Genomic DNA, 23,311 nt, shown 5'->3' on the forward strand with positions numbered 1-23,311 from the left:
TGGTGGGAGTGTGTGTGCTTTCTTTTAATAGGGTGGGATTTTCAAAAGCTCTCATTTTGTTGGGCTAATAGAAAAAAAAAATCAATAAAACACATTTTTCCCTTGGAAAAACAGGTTTGCAACTAAATGAATTCCCCACCCTCCAAAAAACAAATCAAATTTTGACTGTTAAAGTTTTGCTTTGGTGTTTTTTGTTAATGACAAGTCAAAAGTTTCTAGCAAAAAATCCCCTCATTGTCCAGCCAGCTCTACCCTGTTTCATATAAAATTTCTACCACCTTCAGTGGGAGCAGATAGGTGAATGCTGAATGCTTTTGAAAATTTAAATTTTTACATTTAAGTTATAAACCCTTAACTTTTCAATAAGCAACAATTTTAATAATCACTTAATGTTAAATGAAGGAATATCAGTTTAATATTAGTTACATTTTGCTTTGCAACAACGTGTCGGGACACCAACTATGAACCAGGGTGTCATTGTGCTCTACACACATAGATAGTAAAAAAGACAGACTCTGCCTCGAGGAGTTCATAATTTACATTATTCATCAATTATTAGGTTGAAAGGAACCACTGTGATCACCTAGTCTGATCTGCTTTAACACAGGCCACAGGACTTCCCTGAACTAATTCCTATTTGAACTAGAGCTAATCTTCTAAAAAAATTATTGAAGTTTGATTTAGAAATGTCCACGATGGTGAATCTATCACAACCCTTACCAACAGGTCACTGTTTAAAAAATTGCACTTTATTTTTGGTATGAATGTATTTAGTTTAATGTCAGATCCTGCTGTCTTTGAGGTCAATGGGAGTTCTGGAAACAGAACTGGACACTTATTCCCTACCAACAAATTGCTAAACTTTTTATTGGACACAAAAGAAGAGTATTAGGTTGAAAATCAGCTTTTTGTCATTGCATCGCTTAAGAGCGCATCAAGTCATGTTGACATTAAGGGTCTCATATTTTTTTGTGTATGCTGGATTTGTTGTCCAAATTCCAAGTTTAATTCAATATAATCAATTTTAGAAACACTGTTGCCTTTCCATTTATCAAATAAAGGTATTAAATCGCTTTTCCTTCTAACATGTTTGAAAATTCCCATGCAGCAAATGAAAACGTATTTTGTAATAAGGAAGGACAGTGTACTAAATCATAGCGGTTCTCAAAAAGAAAGAGCGAAAATATTTTTTTCAAAGGAATTAAATTTACCGGTAACAATAACAGAAAAGAATGCTCTTGTGGAAACACACAGTTGCTGGTAATTTACCTAGCACACAGATAAGTGAGACAAACTACTGTAGCCCAATGAATGATAAAATGCCATCAGAATGCAAAGGGTTGAGATTTTAGATGGATTTGTTATATATTTTTTCTAACCTCCAAGAACTAGAAGAAAGCCAAAATGTTTTCTCAAAAACTATTCTATCAGTTGTAGCTGAGCAAAAGGGATGTATTCAGAATGCTAACACATGATTAATGAAGAAACCTATCGATAAACTGAATGAAAAATAATTAACTCTGAGATGTGCTGGTCGCTAACTGATATGGATGGTCACAGAGCTCCACTTACATTAGACTCCTGCAGTTGTGGAGAAAAACACATTCCATATTGCTGGTCCTGGGAATGCAGATAAATGCCTATGGTGTTTGAAAAAGAAGCTTAATTGTGAGAATTATGCCACTCAGAATAAAGTTATCCTACAAATATGATCTAATTTGCTGAACTTACAAATTCTTTAAAAAGGGAGGAGGGGGAGATTTTTCCATTTTCTTTCCAAAACAATGTAAACCAGAATCTACCACAGAAACTCTAGAGACTGAACGAACACTGAGGTGAGAGCGGAGACAGGCACAGACACTCATATTTGAAGAGTAAAAGAAAAAAAACCTGCCAAAGCAAATATTCTCTTCTTTCAAACAGATTAACCAGATCCCTGAAGAAGACACAAGAAGCTAATGCAGCTCCATGCAATAAAGACAATTCATGCAGGGGGTTCTTGTAGAAATAACAAATGAATGAGAAGCATAAACTGTACATATCAACAGTAACAAATAACCTGTTCTTTTTCTAAGATTTTGACAGTGGCTCTTATTAAATTGTGAGTGTGACATCTACAAATCTATATACATTCAAATAACCATACAATCTATTTTGCATCGATTCCAGCCTTTTGATTTATTTAGTTATTTCTAGCAATCTTGCCTATTACTTCTTCATGCTGCTTGTTGCTGTTAAAAGTTCCATGTTTTTCCCCCCACCAAGCTGCAAACAACCATCCTGTGAACTATACACAGTATAATATGATGTGTCAAGAGAACAGCGAGAATCTAACCCAAGGATTCTCAAATTCCCATGCCACAAGACTCTATCAGCCCCGTTAAAACACAGTATAACTTCTCTGACACTGATATTCTAAAAAGGACCTGTTACCTAATTGTAACTGAATAGAATCATACAATCATAGGACTGGAAGGGACCTCGAGAGGTCATCGAGTCCAGCCCCCCACCCTCAAGGCAGGACCAAGCTCTGTCTACACCATCCCTGACAGATGTCTATCTAACCTGTCCTTAAATATCTCCAGAGAGGGAGATTCCACCACCTCCCTTGGCAATTTATTCCAATATTTGACCACCCTGACAGTTAGGAATTTTTTCCTAATGTCCAATCTAAACCTCCCTTGCTGCACTTTAAGCCCATTACTCCTTGTCCTGTCCTCAGAAACCAAGAGGAACAAATTTTCTTCTTCCTCCTTGTGACACCCTTTTAGATATTTGAAAACCGCTATCATGTCCCCCCTTAATCTTCTTTTTTCCAAACTAAACAAGCCCAGTTCATGAAGCCTGGCTTCATAGGTCATGCTCTCTAGACCTTTAATCATTCTTGTAGCTCTTCTCTGTACCCTTTCCAATTTCTCCACATCTTTCTTGAAATTTGGCGCCCAGAACTGGACACAGTACTCCAGCTGAGGCCTAACTAGTTCAGAGTAGAGCGGCAGAATGACTTCACGAGTTTTGCTTACAACACACCTGTTGATACAACCTAGAATCATATTTGCTTTTTTTGCAACAGCATCACACTGTTGACTCATATTCAACTTGTGGTCCACTATAACCCCTAGATCCCTTTCCGCCGTGCTCCTTCCTAGACAGTCGCTTCCCATCTTGTATGTATGGAACTGATTGTTCCTTCCTAAGTGGAACACTTTGCATTTCTCTTTATTAAACTTCATCTTGTTTACCTCTGACCATTTCTCTAACTTGCTAAGGTCATTTTGAATTATGTCCCTATCCTCCAAAGAAGCTGCAACCCCACCCAGTTTGGTATCATCTGCAAACTTAATAAGCGTACTCTCTATCCCAATATCTACATCATTGATGAAGATATTGAACAGTACAGGTCCCAAAATAGACCCTTGCGGAACTCCACTTGTTATCCCTTTCCAGCAGGATTTAGCACCATTAACAACAACTCTCTGACTACGGTTATCCAGCCAATTATGCACCCACCTTATCGTGGCTCTATCTAAGTTATATTTGCCTAGTTTATCAATAAGAATATCATGCAAGACCGTATCAAATGCCTTACTAAAGTCTAGGTATATGACATCTACCGCTTCTCCCTTATCCACAAGGCTCGTTATCCTATCAAAGAAAGCTATCAGATTAGTTTGGCATGACTTGTTCTTCACAAACCCATGCTGACTATTCCCTATCACTTTATTACCTTCCAAGTGTTTGCATAGGATTTCCTTAATTACCTGCTCCATTATCTTCCCTGGGACAGACGTTAAACTGACCGGTCTATAGTTTCCTGGGTTGTTCTTATTCCCCTTTTTATAGATGGATACAATATTTGCCCTTTTCCAGTCTTCTGGTATCTCCCCTGTCTTCCATGATTTTTCAAAGATCATAGCTAAAGGCTCAGATACCTCCTCTATCAGCTCCTTGAGTATCCTGGGATGCATTTCATCAGGACCTGGTGACTTGCTGACATCTAACTTTCCTAAGTGATTTTTAACTTGTTCTTTGTGTATCCTATCTTCTAAACTTACCCTCTCTCTGCTTGTATTCACTCCGTTAGGCACACCTCCAGACTTCTCGGTGAAGACCGAAACAAAGAAGTCATTGAGCATCTCTACCATTTCCAAGTTTTCTTTTACTGCTTCTCCCTCCTCACTGAGCAGTGGACCTACCCTGTCCTTGGTCTTCCTCTTGCTTCTAATGTATTTATAAAAGGTCTTCTTGTTTCCCTTTATGCCTGTAGCTAGTTTGATCTTATTTTGTGCCTTTGCCTTTCTAATCTTGCCCCTGCATTCCCGTGTTGCTTGCCTATATTCATCCTTTGTTATTTGTCCTAGTTTCCATTTTTTATAGGACTCCTTTTTTATTTTGAGATCATGCAAGATCTCCTTGTTAAGCCAAGCTGGTCTTTTGCCGTATTTTCTATCTTTCCTACACAGCGGAATTGTTTGCTTTTGGGCCCTTAACAACGTCCCTTTCAAATACTTCCAACTCTCCTCAGTTGTTTTTTCCTTCAGTCTTGCTTCCCATGGGACCTTACCTACAAGTTCTCTGAGCTTATCAAAATCTGCCTTCCTGAAATCTATTACCTCAATTGTGCTGGTCTCCCTTCTACCTTTTCTTAAGATCATGAACTCTATTATTTCATGATCACTGTCCCCCATACTGTCTTCCACTTTCAAGTTCTCAATTAGTTCCTCCCTATTTGTTAAAATCAAATCCAGAACAGCTTCTCCTCTGGTAGCTTTTTCAACCTTCTGAAACAGAAAGTTGTCTCCAATGCAGTCCAGAAACTTATTGGATAGCCTGTGCCCCGCTGTGTTAGTTTCCCAACATACGTCTGGATAGTTGAAGTCCCCCATCACCACCAAATCTTGGGCTTTGGATAGTTTTGTTAATTGTTTAAAAACAATTGGAAGGAGTGCCTATTTGTAAGACTTTCTGAAAAAGTGATTTGCAAGAACTTTCAAAAAGCTGTCAAAATCCATCATGAAGAGCTTATTTAAAATCTACTTAGAAAAATAAAATATTGATTGTGTTAACAAGAAACTTGGCATAAGTTGACCATTGTATCAAATATTAGGATCAGTCCTACAAAGCCAACTCATATGGCCAGGCCTTACTCTAAGCCAGTGCTGGGCAACCGGTGGCCCATCTGGGTAACCCACTCACAGGCCATGAGACACACTGATGATATTGACTATCCTCAGGCACTGCACAAGCAGCTCCCACTAGCTGCAGTCTGCTGTTCCCAACCAATGGGAGCTGCCCGGAAAGAGCAGGCCACAGGGATTTGTTGGTTGAAGCTTCCTGCAGCTCTCATTGGCTGGGAATGGCAAACCACAGCCATTGGAAGTGCCTGCAGATTGGCTGCCTGCAGATGGTCAACATCGGGAAAAAGGCTTGTGGTCTGCCAGCAGCTTACCCTGATAAGCTGCATGTGGTCTGTGAGATGCAAGTTGCCCACCACTGGCCTAAGCAATCGTTGCAGGATCGGGCCCTTAGTTCTTCTGTCCATGAAAATGATCAAATTCTTTTTTTTTAAAGAGTAAAGATATTAACTTTTTGAATATGACCACCATTTTCAAACCAGGCTGCCTAGACAGCAGATGACAAGATAATGGTTATTCTTCAAGTATGCATGCGGAGTATATACATTAATGAGCTGCCACCTAAGACGACAAAAAACAACAACCCAACAGATGATTTCCATGCTGGTGTCCCCAAATGAGCACTGTGCTACCCAGACCAAATGAGAAAACCTAGATTTTTCTCAATGGCAGGAAGAAGGAAGTGAGGCGGTTAAAATGCCTCATGTTGATGGAAAGATCATAATCATTTTTTCCGACAGCCTTAACAAGCCAAACATTTAAAATGAATGGCTATTAAGATGGACTTTTCTCTACAGACTAACTTTACTAACCAGATAAAGTAAGAGTTCTAATTATATTTTATATCCTACCTATATGACCTTTTAATCTGATTAGGGTTTCATTCCTCCTCTAAATGTGCAAGATGGATTATCTGTAATAAGAGTCATAATCAATTATTCATCCCACTGGAATGAATTACCAATTTAACTAAGGTACCCAAAAATCTCTTAACTTCTTCTCATATTTATTCACTGTGAAGCGAGACAAATACACCTTTAAGCAGTCTGTAAAGTATAATAAAGTAGAGTCAGTCAAATACATTTGTGATTTATTAGTTCATTATGCTCTATCCTTTAACTAAGCACCGAGGACACACATGTATATATACATTGGGTCTGCTACCAGGTGTTCAGCAAATAACGACTGCATCATTAGCAAATGTTTAACAAGATCTATTATTTAAATAAGAAATATCTCAGTGCCCAAAATCAAGCAATCATGCTATTCCTATCTTCCCATCACAGGCATGAATAAGAGACAAAGACCTCAATGGGTGCTTAACGAGATATGGCTTGAGACCCACCTCCAGGACCAGCCCTGTCCTCCGACAAAGAACTGGGTAGGAACACGTGGTGCTCCTAATCTGTGCTTCATATATAATGCACTTGCCATATCCATTTATTTGCGGCACCTTGTTGCCACACTTCGACATGTTACCACAGAGGAGGCATGAGAAGCTGCAACAGCTACTTAAATTCTGTCCGCAGCTTTCACAATGAAGCACCATTCTGAAAAGCACAGCCTTGTCTGGAAGAACATTTACTTCATGGCAAGCTGAGGTGTGAATCCCCAATGAACTAGTCTGCTGCAGACAAACTCTTCACATGGATTTCGTACTGATCATACGAAATCTCAAGGAGTATTTCGCAATCTGACTCTCTTTAAATACTCTACTGTTGCCCCAAACAAAACTGTTTAAATTTGGTTGCTTCATCATAGACAACAACCATAGCTCTGTCTTCAAACAAAACATGTTAACATTTAGGGAGGGCTCACACATTAATCTGGGGAAGCCTGGTCTATGGGCCAGAGGAGTCAAGAGAACTGGACTCTATCCTCAGCTCAGCCCCATGCCCTTGAATGTTGGTAAGTTGTTTTCATTTTTGTTTCCCATCCCATCCTCTGTCTCTCTTGTGTCTTGACTGATCTCTTCAGGGGAGAGGTGGTCTCTCTCTAGGCGACTGCACAGAGCCTAGCAGAATTGGTTCCTGAGTTCAGCTGGGGCCTCAGGCACTACCATAAGAAAAAAAATAGTAATGCTGGGTTGACATAATTAGAGCTAGCTGCTGAAGCATCTGATATTTACATAATTTACTAGCTTGAAACTGCCTGACTTTGATGCCAAAACACAATCAGGGCACCGCTCAATTGTGTCTTGCTATTTATTCATGTATTTAGCATTTGCCTCATACAAAAGCAATGCTAAGTGTACAGTTCCTCATAGAATGTGGCTTTGCAACAAGAAATGAAGCTTTAGTGAGTGTGCACTTCTATAGTGAGTGTGCACTTCTATAGAACTTTATATCTTTCATGTGCTGCAAAACCCTCTAATTAATGCACAGGTTTCCTATGAGGAAGAGGAGTATTATAACCTACATTTTACCAATGGAGGAAAAGAAAACACACACAGAGGTTAAGGCCTAAACTTTCAAAAAGAATCCACCAATTCTGAGTTTCTGGATACCCAGCTGGCATTACTTCCCTACAGCACTTAGGTTTCTTAAACTGGTCTCCCAAAAACTGAGATGCCCAACATCAGGGGACATTGATAAAAAAATCAAGACTAAGTATTTGCTAATGACCTCTGTGGTTATGAGAGTGATGATGGTGATAAGGATTGGCCCCACGTCAAAATCAGCGTCAGAGTCTACATCAGAACTCAGGAGACCTTGGCTCTGGGTTGAGTTTAGTGACTACTAGGCATTGCTTCCTCTCAAAGGAATCCCCTATTTTTAGCATACAGCTAGTACAGCATGGACATTTTTCACTTCAACAGTTCTCCAACAATAGCTTTTCAAGGACCTAAAAATTTGTCCCATGCTTCACTCTCTTGTGGGAAAACACACAAGGCATAAAGAAAACACTTTGCCTGCTGGGCAAAGAAGAGCAGGGTAATGAGGTGTATAAAGGATGTATGATATTTGAATGAGAAAGCAAAAGGGTTGCTAATGACTACATAAGAATATGGTCCTCTCTACATTATCTCAAATGACATGCAATCTGACAATTCAAACAAATCCAATGCTAGCATGCTGTAATACATCTGTACCTGAGTGCTATTTACATTTCATTTTAACTTCACTGTATACACATTGATTCCGGTAGCTGGAAGAGCTGGGAAGGGCATCTGATCCTAAAGCTCAAAGGTCTGGCATCCTTACAACTTTGGAAAACTCTACTCCCAGTGATCAGCCAGTTACTTAAATACAGAAAACGACCAATAGGTTATCCTTCTACCACCCTGTGCTACACCTATGATGGGCTGCTGGTTAATGTAGCCCTTCTAAAAACCTTACATTCCATGTTCCAATCGCAGATTATAAAGATTCTTTATTACATAGAGATGCTGCTCAAACGGCAAAGAGGGAGCTCTGTTCCCTAAAAGCATGCTCATTCCCCTTTACTCCAATAGCCGCTACAGAACGGTGGGAGAAATGGTGGCTTAGCCTTGATTCCCTCCACTTTCAGCAATGAAGAACAGTGGAAGCAATATAAATAGCCACGTTGTCAGGGGATGAACCCATGTACAGTGTTCTCTCTTTGAGTCCATCATGTAGACGGAGCTTGGTCCTGCCTTGAGGGCAGGTGGCTGGACTCGATGACCTCTCGAGGTCCCTTCCAGTCCTATTATTCTATGATTCTATGTAGCACACTGATGTAGCCTAGAATATCCACTAAACTGCAAGTCTTACTCAAAGTCCAATGAGGTTTTTTTATCACCACAAGAATGAAAATGTTCTGCGGTTCATATTAAATTGTTAGTGACACCTGTGCATGTTACTGGATTAACCATAGGAGCCCATTCACAGACCAGGACCCCATTGCGCAAGGCGCTGTACAAACGAAGAACAAAAAAAGTCTCTCCCCGGCAAAGAGCCAGTGGACTTGACAGATACAACTGAGTCAACGATCTTTTGAAGAGGCATGCTAAGGAAAATAATCCAACTCCTCTGGCTCTGCAGAAATAACAGCATTGACACAACAGTAAAAACATTATGTTTATCATTAATCTAGAATTCTGAATACTCACAAGGCACAGGCCTGCTGAATACAAAAGCGACATTTTCACTGAGAAGCCAAACCTTTATGGTAAATATTGCTAGCGACCGGGCTGATGGGGGGTTTCTGAAATCATTGCTCAACACCTTTTTGAGTGTCTAGATCTGTATGTATTTGATTTACCAGGCTGGCGCACACTCACATAATAGTTCAGGAAATAATTGTGACCCTCCTGACTTGCTGCAGTTACTCAGTATGGGAACTCTCTGAGTTTTATGAACTGAACTAATATACTCCCACAAGATAAAGGCCAAGTAAATTAAACAATTTCCTGGCCCAACCGTGTGAAGTTTCAGTTTACTTTCTCTTCCCCAACACCAGAAATCTCTTAAAACACCTCAAGCCTCTGTGATGGCTATAGAAAACAACAACTCCCTTCTGCTACTACATAATGGGGCACAACTTTAAGAAAACTCATATTCAGAATCCCTCAAGCCCAAATGATAAATTGAAGGCAAATATGTAATAAGCAAGGATAAACTATGTTACTTGCACATGAGGCACAGCTGGAAAATGAGTGAATTGCAAAATATTTAATGATACTCCTTCTGAATTCTGTTCACTGCCTCACCTGTCTAGAAAATGAAAAACCACAAGACCTCTGCTTCACACACAACTTAATGTCAAGGCACATCAATGCCATTATTTTTCCTTCACTGAGGTGGCCGGAGAGATGCAACTGACATAAGCAAACAGCAGTGATAGGAATAAGAATGCTTACTGCATATTCATAAAACAATAATCTGTTTGGACTAAGGAATGGCTGAAGGAAAAACAAATTAAGCTTCTCTTGGGTTTGACATTAATTATTCCCTTGATATGAGTTAGCAGATGTCAATCTAAAATATTTTGCTTGAAAAATATTTGCTTGTCGATATAATTTTTTGCATATATGACAACTACGCTCTTGTTATATCAGTTGATTTGATGAAATTCTGTCATTGTCAATGACACCATTTTAAACAATAGGAGCTTCCGTTGTTGTTTAGCCTCTCTTTTCAGTGGAGTTATTACTTCTCAATGTATCGGTGCATTCAGACGCCATTGTTCTGGTCAGTGCTGGAAGTCTGTCACAGGCAGAAACAGAGCAGCTTATAATTTCTTAAAGGTCACTTTGTGTCTACCTATACAAGCATCACTACTCGGCTATCCCACTGTATTTTATCTTTCCTGTGTGAGAGGAATTTCACTATTTTGCAGGCTGGGAACAGAGATGCAAGGTAGATTAAGGCAACTTCCCCAAGGTCGCACTAAAGTCTGTGTCTAAACTGGGAACTGGACACAGTTCTCTTGAGTTCCAGTTCAATGCCCTATTCGGTAGACCATCATTCCTAGTAGGAACGTAAAATTCCTGTTAGTTAACCAGTTAACTCTGAGGTTTAAGTGATTAAGCGGGATCCTGCACAGGGGGACTGGCAGCAGGAACCGGCAGCCCCAACCACACAGAGAGGGGAAGCAACTCCTGCTCGCAGCCACCTTTTACATGAGATGGCCAAGCTTCCGATCCCCGCCGGGCTGGAGCGGCCCTCTATCTGTGGTGGGCTACAGCAGGGAGTGGGTACCAGTTAAGGGTGATGCTTACCAGGTAGCCAGTTACCCATTCACATCTCTAGTTCCTACCCTGCCAATTGTGTTTAGACTTTCAAGTACACTGAGGTCCTGGTCCAGGACTCGGGTTCTTCAGCAGTACAGTAATACAAACAATCAATTATAGCAGGTCAGTGTCTTCCAACACCAGTGAGGACATAAGTCATGTTAGGAAAGAATGGAGAATGATTCAGTGATCAGAACTCAAGCAAGGGTTTGCTGATCAGCTCATCGGGGGCTGCTGAAAGAGATTTTCAGCACTTCCGTGGCAATGAACATTGCAACTTCTTTTCCTCCTTACTTGTGAGAAAGAAGAGCAATGAAATCCCCAGCAGCTTAGAAAATGGGAATAGAAACCAGAACCCTCTCTTCTCCATGCAGGTAGCCACAGGAAAAGAGCTCAACTCCTGTCAAGGCAGATGCACCACAGGAATTTATTAAATGGAATCAAGTAAGTGGAGTCACAGAAACAAAAAAAGGTGTCTAGATTTCGGGCTGCTGGGGGGAAGGGGGCAGGAGGGGGGGAATTCAGCACCACTTCTGCAGCCAATCTGATGTATGCAGCAAGAAATAGCTGGAAGAGAGTAAGCAAGGCCAGAATAGGATGAAAAGCTCAAATAAGACTCAAATTTTGAAGAGGGTATTTCCATTTGAAAGACGATGGTTGGTATTTACCAAGAAATGTTACTGGTTTCTTTTTTTAAATGTTGCCCTTGGCAACAGTCAGACTTAGTGAAAGTGTCAAACTACGAGAACATCATGAGTTTCTCCTCAAACAAAATGTCCTTAGCATTGTTCAACCCACTTCCTTCCCCATTAGTTCCTCTCCCTCTCCCACTCCCCACTATTCTTCATACCAAACATACATTTCAAAAATATTTAAGGAGAGAGGCCAATTTTAAGGCATTTTGGATCATTTTCTGGAAGATTTAATTTCCTCAGGAGTCCCCAGTTAAAAATTCAGAACTATAGATTGTAGTCAGATGCCCTCAGGACACCTCAGGTGTATATAATTCTCAGAGGTTCTACTTGTGTTGGATATATTTGCCATCTTTAACAGGGGCCTGGAAACGCCCAAGATAATTTTTTCTTGTCTTGAATAGGGTCTGCAACAGATTACAGGTTGTAGGGTAATTAATAACTGACTCCAAGTACTGCACTAAACACAATAACCCATGGGATCAAAGTTCAATGTCAGTTAAGAAATGGATGAGGCTCACTAGATCATCTTGCCCATCTTCCTGTCATTGCAGAAAATAGTATTTGGATTGTGGAAAGACCAGACATTAAAATATCATATGTTTGTTAAAGAGAAAAAATATATATAAAATATGTATTTTTTAAATTGTACAATAAAGCTTCTATGTGACCAAGCTGCACAGCAATAAGGGTGATCACGCACACACATACCATGATTTTAGCTTCTAGTTTGTCACAACCTGGTGCAGTTGATTTGTGCCTGTGGATACGTCTACACAGCAAGTAGACACCTGTGTCTGGCCTGGAACAGCCAACTTGGGCTCCCTTTGGGCTGCAGGGCTCTTCCATTGCTGTATAGACATCAAGGCTGGAGCCTTGAGGATCATGTGAGGAAGTTGACACTTTAATGAAAGAGCCCTGCAGCCTACAAACCCAAGACAGAAGGCACAGGCCCACCGTGTGTTTTTCTTTGCTGTGTATCCTGTTTAATGGGAGACTGAAACACAGCCATATCTCCTCCGAAACCCAAACTGCATCTCACATACATTCTTCATACATTACCTGCTGAAAATGAAAGCTGACTTTCAGCTGACATCATGCTGACTTGAAACAGTGACATTGGTGGCCATAGTGCCCAAAGGATAAAAGCTAAATCACAGGGCTGACGAGAGGTAGTTCAGAAGTGCCTCACTGAAACCAGACAAAGCCTCTCTAGGTCACTAAAACATAAAAAGGTGGGGCACGATGACTAGAGTGCAGGGACAGAGTCAAAGGAACTGAGGTTAATAATTTAAAAACAGATGACAGGAAATAATTTCGATATGATTCAAAATCGAAGTGGACAAAGCCAAAAAGACCACTTATATTTTTTAGAGAGCCTGACATGCCTATTAGTTAAATGCCCTAGGGCAAATAAATGTCCTGCTGAAAACTATTTTGGAAAAAGTACCTGCCCACTGGGATACTTGGGGAAGCAAAAGGAAATAGTTGGAACATGAACAGAAGAACAAAGGGGGAGAGATTAAACAAAATAGGAAATGTTCTACAAAGTAAGAAAACTCTTTCAGTGAAAAAGGAAGCAGAAAGACGATATAAAAAGGAAAGAAATAAAGGGACATAGCTCTAGGCTATGCATATTAAATGAAGAAAGGGAAAATGAAATTAAAAAATTAGAGACGTGAACTACAGAGCATTCAGTCTGGTGACTTGCGCATCTTGAACTAGACACATGGTAAAATAGCACAGAACTATTGGGTTCAGTGAGGGGACAGTTGGCATAAATCAGAGTAAAGGTCCGGAGTAGGTTGGCGACATGTTTAATGCTTCCATTGATGAGAGGTTCAGAAATGCCTATGAATAATATTAATTAAACGGGATATATGTCTCATCAACCTCAGCACATGCAGAGCACCTAGGAAATCTGCAGTGACAATCCAAGCCCGAGAGCGTATTCTACTTTATTCTAATCATCACTGTGGCACATTGTTGAACTAAGACCACACCATACTTAGCTGTCAGTCTTTTGTTGCAATGTAATTGAGTCTCCAAATTTCTACCTCTGTTCAACCTGACTTACCATATTAGACAGCCATCTGAATAATACAGACAAATGTCAAACCCATCTCGCTCGCTCTCTCTCTCCTTTTTTAATATGAGACTGTAGTACTCATAAAAGCGAGGGAGGATCTAACAGTGCTGACCCATCTCAGGCATAGAGCGCTTAACTGTTCAAATCTTCCCTCAGATAATTCTGACAGCACCTGTTCTCCTGCCTTCCCCACCCTGACCTGCAGCCCCTTGCTTTTCCACTTCTGTGTTCTTTTCTATTTCTGTGTCCTGACAATCAAGCTGATTTGAGTCATAAACTGAAAAATCCCTGACATGGACTAGGTCAAAAGGGATAATCCACTTCCTCTATTTGTAACCTTGGACATAACCTGAACCTAGGCCTTGAGAGATGAAAGATCAGGGCCCATCTAGCCCTGCCATGAGACTATAAACAACCTCCTTTATCCATTTCATTATGATTATTAATATAACTAAGGGGCCCCACACATGGTAGCTTGGGTAGGCTGAACTTTCTGCACATAACAGATGCTCCTGGCATCCTTCCCTCCATGGTCCCACAAGTTGCCTATGGATTATGCTCCCATCCCCCTCTTTTTCTGTGACTCTCCTACCTCCTCTAAATGTGTCTCTCAGCCCTACCAGAGCTCCCCATATCAGCACCCGTATACCCTGTTCCCACTTGCCCAATTCCAGGGTTCCCAGACCAGGTCTACACCATACCCAGTAGCTCCGCTTAAGGCACGCAACTTCAGCTATGTAGAATACATATCTGGAGTCAGCTTACTTTAAGCTGAGCCTGGAAACATCCCGCAGCAGGAGGCTGATGGGACCAGTCACTCCCGTTGCCTTCCCTTACTCCTGAGCAAGAGCAGGAGTACCGGATGGGGCATCCTCTAAGTTCAATTTAGCGAGTCTTAACTAGACTCGCTAAATCAAACTTGGAAGACCCATCGCGGCAGAGTTAATCTATCACGGAGTGAAGACGTGGCCCCAGTCTCTTCTTTTCCCCCGTACTAAGGTCCCTCAATATTTCCCCCTTTGCTGTCACATTTTGGGGTTCACCCATGCCAGGAAAGGTTTCCATCAGCACCTGCTCCACATCACTGGGGTCTTACTGCTCTGCTGCTGAGCCCTGAAGCAAGGAGCCACCCCACGAGTAAAAAGGTTTCACCACAGATTCCACCAGCCTAATGACTCCTTGCTGAGTGGCCCCCACAGCCTTTCAGGTCCCAAGCACAGCTCTATACCCACACAAACACATGATCTCATCCTGCCAATCAAGTTCAGGACATTACTAGCTTTTATAAGAAGACCGCACTTGGCACATTTTATACACCACACCACTGTTTTCAACCAGTTGATTCAATTATTTATGCTTTGGGGTTCAGATCTCTGCTCTCCCCATGCATTGTCTGGACCTTGACTGTCACACTGACACCACAGGTTGTGTGTGTCCCAATTCCATCCTTCATGCATTCCAGGCTCCTCCAGTCTCCTTATGCCCCCCATTCCACTCTAGTGCCCCAGGATGCCCTATTCTTCCATGGGAGGGGATCTGTGGGAACCCTAATTCACCCCTGCCCCATGCCAGAAGCTCTGACTGCCCTTCTCCCCTGCTTCCCATCATGCTAGGGGTTCTGTATGCCTCATTCCACCTGTATTAGGAACCCTTAGTCTGGACCCCTGCTGTGTGCATGTTCCTCTATGATAACTTCCCACTCTCCCTTTCTGCCCCACCCCAACCAGTCTTCTTTATTGCTGGGAGATCAGTCATACAGGGCCATCAGCACATTAAACTCCCCTGAAAGGAGGACCCAGGATGAGACAGGGAATTGTTTTGCTAAAAGGTATTAATACACGCCACTGACCAGCTGTTTGGTCCTAGACAACTGCAGAGGCTCTTGAGGAAACAGCAGTGATAGTTTGCTGGGTTTTCAGAGGTGCAACCTGTAGTAAGTTATCCTCTAGTGTACACAAGATCATTTATATTTATTCAGCATAGTACTGATTTTTGATAGACAAATGACTTACATGCCTGCATTAGGAAACATCCTGTACTAAGACAATTATTTTACCTTTGGATCAGCAGTGAGCAATTTGAAAGCCTGGTAGACTTGTGCTTCCTTCACACCTCCGCCAAGATCCAGGAAGTTGGCCGGCCTTCCACCATTAAGGGAAATTATATCACAAGTTGCCATAGCAAGACCAGCTCCATTCACTGTAATTGCAAGAATCAAATGCAGATATATTACAAAGGGAAATTCAGATGTGTGCAACACCAGCCCAAGGGAAGGACTAATCCTAAAATTTCGCTTATTTCAACTCAGGCCAGCACCGGAAGGTTTAAGAGTAGCTTAGTAGATACAAATGACCAAAATGGTCATATGTAGGGTGCCCAAAGAAAAGGGATTTCATAATAATTAAAGAGGATTACTCACCACACACGTAATTGCACATAAATACCCCCCTCAGAGTAAAGGACAAAAATTCTTCTTAACCCATCTGGAACCCAAGAGAAAGTATCCTTCACTTATTACTGATCCCTTAATTCTTCTGCCACACTTACAAACCATGTCTAATTTCATTAACTTCCGTAAGACTCATACTGCATTACAAAATGTTTTAAAACTGAATATTCATTTTAACAATTTGGTTCAAATCATGAAAATTCTTTCACAATGTTCAAAAAGTCTAATGCTTCCTTTTATTAACATGTGTTTTGACACACTGGCATCCCATATCCTTTGCTACTTTAAATGCTGCTAGTGTTGCAAGTACATTAGCTCATCCGGGTGAGATGAATGAGAATGGTTTGGTACATTAAAGTTATTGCTTCTGAACAAAGTAAACCTTTTTATAGCACATGTGATTTTATGCTGGTTTCTATTGTCTGAACAGAACCATAACGATGAGGTCTCACTCAGGCACTGCATACGAAGATACTGATGGTTTAATGAGCTACACATTTTTTTAATGTCAGTTCCTTTAAAAGATTAAGACCAATGTAATGAACTGATTCTACTACAAGCTGAGGCTCTTTCAAGTAAGTGGAAAGAGCATAAATCTAAGCACTATAAACTGTGGGCAGTAACAAAACGTACGTTAGCACCATCGGTGGTTGAGTGCAACTGGTGCTGGGGGAGGCAGGCCCCCAGCCCCAGCTACAGCCCTGCCCCCTCTGCTGAGGCCCACCCCCATGGGCATGCCCCACCCCAGGGGAGGAAACAGGGCAGAGCGCCAAGCATGTCCTAGCCTCCCCGGAGCACCGGGGAGGGGCAGAGAGGCAAGGGTGCACCAGGGACGGGAGGACCAGGGAGGTGTGCCGAAAACTCCCCAGCTCCCCCAGAACACCGGGGAGTGGCAGAGAGGTGAGGGGAGGACTGAGGAGCACTGGGGAGGGGAGGAGGCAGGGTAGTGTGCTGAACACTCTCCGGCTTTCCCGGAGTACCGGGGAGGGGCAGAGATGCATTCTGGGGGCAGTCTGTGAGCAGGGCCAGGATGGTGGTTTGGGAAGGCAGAGCCTTCCCATGCTTAAGCCACTGGATGTCCATGGTTACCACCACAGACCACTCCTCGTCCTCTGGAAGATAAATCATTTAGCTAATTTGGATCAAAAGTATAAAGTCATTTCTTTTTATAATAAAAAGATCTGGCTTAAACAATTTACATGGAACTGAACACATTTTATGTAATGATTTAAATATTTCTTCTGTTTTACTTAACTGAAATTCCTTTTTTCATAGATCAAAGTTTTCAGCATTTACCAATTACTGTTTGTTAAAAGAAATACTGAAATGTCAAGAGCCAAATTTACATTGTGAGAAACCAAAGTTTAAATCCAATTTGATTTTATTCTTAAACAATACATTAAAATATGCATATGTTTGGATTGAATGCCTTTCTAATAGTACTTTCTGATTTTTTTTAAAAAATGTCTGCACCCATTGTTATTATTTAGAAGGCTTATCTGGACAACCGACAATAGCAGCACTAAACATGCACAGGTTTACATTTCAACCTTACCTCTTTTAAAACTTATTAACTTTAACATTTAATACTTCAGCATGCTGCCCCTTCAATTTCAGCTTCCCATTTGCTCTTGCTAATACTGGCATTAGATACTACTCAGGTTGAACTTCTCTAGTTCAGCACACTCTGGTCTGGCAACATTCGTAGTCGATTTTACTTATCGTGGGTGTAGCCATGTTTCCCCTGGTCCCATAAAGTTTGTTCACAGCCACCAGCCCTGGCTCTCAGTGTTCTGTGCTGTTGTCTAGCTCTAATTTACCCCTAAATGTCTTCTAAGAGCCCAGTAAGCAGTGGAAGGTTTGGTAATGCAGCTAGACAATATTGACCGCCTGTGGTTCGGCAAATTCTCTGGTTCTTCACCAACAGGTCCCGAGGGTGCCAGACATAAGAGGTTCAACTTATATTACCTTCTAACAAAATTTGGGGAAGGGCAGGAAATATCAGCAAAACAATAAAAAGGACTATTCATGCAAAGTGCTTGTCAAAGAGTAGAATGAAAATCAGAATCAAGTGAATTTCACAAAGTATATATTGACCTTTAATTTCTTTCTGTCAGAGTAATACGCACTATATGACTAACAACTGACCAGTAAAAGAACAATCTTATGGGTCACTGGTAACAATACAGAGTCATCAAATAGAAATGTGGTTTTCAAGTTGGTGGGGGTAGTTTTATAAGGTCAGTGGTAATAAAATACAACCAGACCCTGAAAACACTTAGGACTGTGAATAATTTTATGTACTTAGATTATTACTCTGTTGTAATATTTCTGACAATACTCTCTGTAACTAAATATTAGTCAGTTAACACTGAAAGTTCTCAATTATTAATTGGTTACACTAGATACCAATAAAGACAGATTGCTTTTCTTACCAAAGCAAGCAATGTTTCCATCCAGTCCTATGTACTTTAAGTCATATTTGGCAGCTTCATTTTCTATTGGCTCGTTCTCAGATTTGTCATCCATGGCAAATATCTCTTTTTGCCTGAACTCGGCATTGTCATCAAAGTTTATCTTGGCATCAAAGCAAACAACTAAACGAAGGGGGAGAAAAAATCAAATTACAGATACTGACTCGTCATTCACAAATTCTCCATAGCATATACAAGTGCAATATTCTTTCCTAATTATGTACTAAAGCTCTGATTCTGCTCTATAAAAATCAATAAAAGTTTTGGAAAGCAGGACTAGGTCCCTAAAACACATTTTTCCAAAGGCCAGGCTTGGGTAATGACTATGCACATTTCCCCAAACAATACTGTCAAAGTGTCATAATTTATGGGCTGGGGAAACCCACTAGTAGAGGCAGGAGAATTGTTCACGTTTCATGCTTGTTTTAACTGCCCCATCCATGGTGTCAGTTATGATGGCTGTTTTCATAATCTTAATAGTTGTAGCTATGCCAATCATTTGACTCATTAGGAAGGCTACAATTATGTCATGTAGGTTCTCTTTTGAGACATTTTCTGTTCCAGGGTTGGCACTCCCAGCCAGCCCTACCGCTACAGCCCCCAGCCTGGTAGGGACCCACAACTGCCCAGCCCTGTGACCAAGGGACTCAGGAGTTTGCACACACTGCACTAGTGGGGGACCTGGGAACCCATGTATCCCATGTATCAGGGACAGTTTTACTGAACGTCAGGGACAGGTCACGGGCTTCTGTGAATTTTTATTTCTTGCCTCGGATCCATCCATGACTTTTACTAAAAATATCTATGACAAAAATGTCATCTTAACCATCTTGTATGTCCTCCAACCTCAACAATGTGTTACAACATTTGGAAAAGATCAGGATGGATTTAAAGTCAAAAGAATATTAGACAGACAGACAGACAGACAGACAGACAGACAGACAGATAGATAGATAGATAGGAATTGAGTCAAATGAATACACCCCCCGCTAGATTTAGCATACTACACATTAAGTTCCATAGGAGATAAACATTTTCTCCAGTTATATTCTTTATTTTTTAGTTTATTTGGTTCCTTGCAAATTCTTCCTTTAAAGAAATTAACAACAGCTTTAAGTATACATTGAGCATGATCAACACAACTTTTGATAAATTAAGAAAATGGGAAAGTAAATATAGAGCTTGCCTTCAACTTGAACAGTTGTTATGGTTGTAAGAAGCAATTAAGCAGGACAACTGTTAATAAAAGTTATGGGCTATTTTAATCCTGAAGATTAAAAGTGAGTTTACTATGAATGGATAAGAATTTAATACTGATTTCTTTTATGAATTTTGCAAATGCAAACATCTTAATATATTTAAAATGTCATAATAAAAATAAGACTACATACAGATTACTTTATTCTTTAAGCACTAATGACTTCTGGTTGGATGCTTCCTGCAAATTAATGACTGGCTAGAGCAACTAATGTTTTGTGGCAAGCCAACCAGACTAACTGCATGGAAACCATTGTTGTTTTTATTGTTATTATTATTATTATTATTATTATTAAAAAAAACTAATAGCATTGTTTGTATGTATGTATTTTGTCTTGAGCTGCAGACACACAAACATACACATGGAGCAAACAAAAGAGAATATAATTCAGGAAAGTATTAATCTTACTGTCTGATGGAATAGTTTTGTTTTAATTTTTTTTTAAATCAAAGAATTTGCTACACTTGACTCACAATCAATACTAGAATAAATGACAATTGATCAAGACCAGTCTCAGCTACTATAGTTTTGGAGAGCTATTTATAAGTGCACAAATGTAATAAATATCCCATGGAAGAGTCTAGATCTTATCCTATTAATACAAATTATGGAAATATATTATGTGGGAATCTGCCAGAATAAGAAATATGTGAAGTTAATAATATGCTTTTCCAGTGTACCACTAATGCGCTCTTTTTTGTTAACAATGAATTAGGGCATATAACAACAGCAGAACCATAACACCAATTCCCCTTTTAAAACATTAGAAGATTTAATTAATAAAGTGACCCAGAACTAGACTAAAATGCAGCATTCAGAGGCTTTGGTTTTCCATTCTCAGTTTACTTTAGATATCAACATTTTCACATTAATGGAATCTTATTTCTGTGGAACACTCATTTATCAAAAGGCCACACCACATGCAAAGTAGTAGAAAAAATATCTATTAATATTTATCAAACAATTTGCACCATCAAAAGTACATTGTTACATGGATGATAGATTATACAAATGAATTTTCCTTCTGAACAAATATCAAAGAAAGCTTCAATAGTTATATTCACAGAGAGTTTTTGTTGTTTTTCTTAGTAATAAAAGATTTTGGGAGCTGCTAATTCAAACCACTTATGCCAAGAACAAAAATAAATAAATATTGACAGTTGTAGGTTTTTGACCCAAGAGTGTTAACAAAGGAACATGATATAAAATGAGACAAAAGGAAACACACAGGACAACGTGTTTCATAACGGAAATTCACACATATGTGAAAAATAAAAGCAGCAAGTAATAAGCCCAGCTTAGTTGTCATTTTGACAAGAACAAACTCTCTTTGTGTGCTGTGCTGAATTTTGCCAGGATAAATAATTACAACAATACGCCTAGGCGCACAGGTTTGTTTTTTAAAGTGTTTAAAGGCTGAAATACAGTAATTCCTCATTTAACACTATAGATGCATTTCTGAAAATGTTCATGCTAAGCGAAAACGGGCTATGCGGGGTCAATTTTCCCATTCAAAATAATAGAAAAGGTGGGGGTTGCATTTCAGGTGATGGTGGCAAAGTCAATTTTTTGTTGGTGCTGGGTCATCAACATCAACGTTAGAGATCTAGCGACACAAGATAATTAGCAACACAAGACGTCGCGGATGATAAAACACAAAGATAAACACGTGAGTGAGCAAAGAAGCGCTGTGTCCATGTGTTCATCCGCTCATGCGTATTACCACTGTTTTCACCAACTTATACCGCCGCGTGAAGTAGTCTGCCACTTGATTATTTTCGTGTTATTCCGGGGATGGTCGTGTTATTCAAAAAACTCTCCCTAAAAAAATCGTGCTATTGCGAAAATGTGTTAAGCAGGCACGTGTTAAACGAGTAATTACTGTACTGCGGGCATCCTCTGGCCATGCACAAAGCTGAAAATGGGCAGAGGGAGAATTCCATGCATCTCTGCCAGTCAGGCAGTTCCCGCAGGCTCTCTGCTCCTGCTCCCCTCCTATGCTCACGAGAGGAAGACGAGTGGGGAAAGACTATGGAGAAAGTGGTGTGGCAACTGCAACTATCCTTCAGAAAATTCTCTGTTTGGCGTCCTCGGTCATACCTGGAAAGCTCCGCTTCTGCTCCAGTTACATCCAGGGAGGAGCGGGGATAGGGGGCTCTGGCCATTGCCACAATAGCAACAGTGGAGGCCAGAGCTCTTGGCCCTTTAAACTGCTATTGGAGTACTTGGCAAGGGCTGGCGGGGACATAGTGCTCCAAGCAGGGGGGCCAGTTGCCCTTGGCCCCACCCCTTCTGCCCCATCCCTCCTGGAGCAAGGAGTTGGCTCCCTTGATCTTGTCTAGGGGCCCACGGAAGCTGCTGGCCCTGCTGGCTACATCAGCTCACCTCCTCCCACCACTCCCATGCATCTCATCAGCATTAAGTACTGATCTGGCTCCCCATCAATATCCCAGCTGCAGAGCATGATTTGTTCATGAGCATCAATACTGCTCTTACTCATTGCTCAACTTTCCAATGCTCCTCTACCCACACCAGCACCTACATGAAATCTAGAAGCCTCTGTTCATTGGCTGAGCTTTAGTCAGAGGGCGGGGCTATCAGGAAGGCCAGGGCCTTATAAAGCAGTGAGTCAGCAACCGGGGCAGCAAACAGGGAGTTTTGAGAGGGAATTTGGAAGGGGAGTGGGAAGGGGCTGAGGTATACTTGCCATTCTTTACAGTTTAGTTTACAGGTTTTAATCAAAACTTCCTGATATAACTAAAAACCCTATCAATAATCTAGGTAGCTGAAGGAGGGAATGCTGGCAGATGCCCAGCAGCAGAGTAGGGGCTATCCTGTTTATTGCGCTCAGTGTAGCATGTATGATTACCTGCCCTGTGAGCTGGTGGCGTATGTGTGCATTCGGTGCAAGGAGCTCCTGGCCCTCAGAGACCACGTATGGGCCTTGGAGGCCAGGGTGTCTGAACTGGAGAAGCTGAGGGAGGCAGAGAGGTATGCTGATGAGGCTTTCCGGGACACTGTAGAATTGTCCCACCTCTGGTCAGATAGCCCCGGCGCTATTAAGGAAGATGAAAGACTCAGGGAAGGAGAACAGTCAACAGGAGCAGGGAGAAACCTTCCCATAGTTGGGACCCTCCTTCTAGATGTTGGGGTATCCTCTTGCACTGAGTTACCTCTCCTGGAGAGGGAACTCCAGTCATTAGGAAAACGCAGGTGTTAGTAATGGGAGATTCGATCATTAGAAATGTAGATAGCTGGGTTTGTGATGACCGGGAGAAACATATGGTGACTTGCCTGCCTGGTGTGAAGGCTGCAGATCTCTCAAGGCATCTAGATAGACTTATGTGTAGTGCTGGGGAGGAGCTGGTGGTTGTGGTACATGTAGGTACCAATGACATAGGGAAGGGTAGCAGAGACGTCCTGGAGGTCAAATTTAGGCTGCTAGGAAAGAGACTGAAATCCAGGACCTCTATGGTGGCATTCTCAGAAATGCTTCCAGTTCCACGCACAGGGCCAGGT

At 41.1% G+C, this 23,311-nt stretch overlaps 1 protein-coding gene across 2 annotated transcripts in view; it reads right to left on the reverse strand.

The window, feature by feature from the left end:
• Positions 1 to 23,311, reverse strand: part of SUCLG2 (succinate-CoA ligase GDP-forming subunit beta) — a 241,606-nt gene that overhangs the window by 67,064 nt on the left and 151,231 nt on the right. For both annotated transcript variants that reach the window (XM_075938556.1, XM_025183076.2), the window contains exons 8-9: positions 18,496 to 18,657; positions 15,668 to 15,810 (exon numbers count right to left, since the gene is read on the reverse strand). In XM_075938556.1, coding sequence (XP_075794671.1) covers positions 15,668 to 15,810; positions 18,496 to 18,657 — 305 coding nt within the window. The remainder of the gene's footprint in view (positions 1 to 15,667; positions 15,811 to 18,495; positions 18,658 to 23,311) is intronic.

Source organism: Pelodiscus sinensis, chromosome 11, assembly GCF_049634645.1.
Source record: "Pelodiscus sinensis isolate JC-2024 chromosome 11, ASM4963464v1, whole genome shotgun sequence".
Classification (NCBI taxonomy): domain Eukaryota; kingdom Metazoa; phylum Chordata; order Testudines; family Trionychidae; genus Pelodiscus; species Pelodiscus sinensis.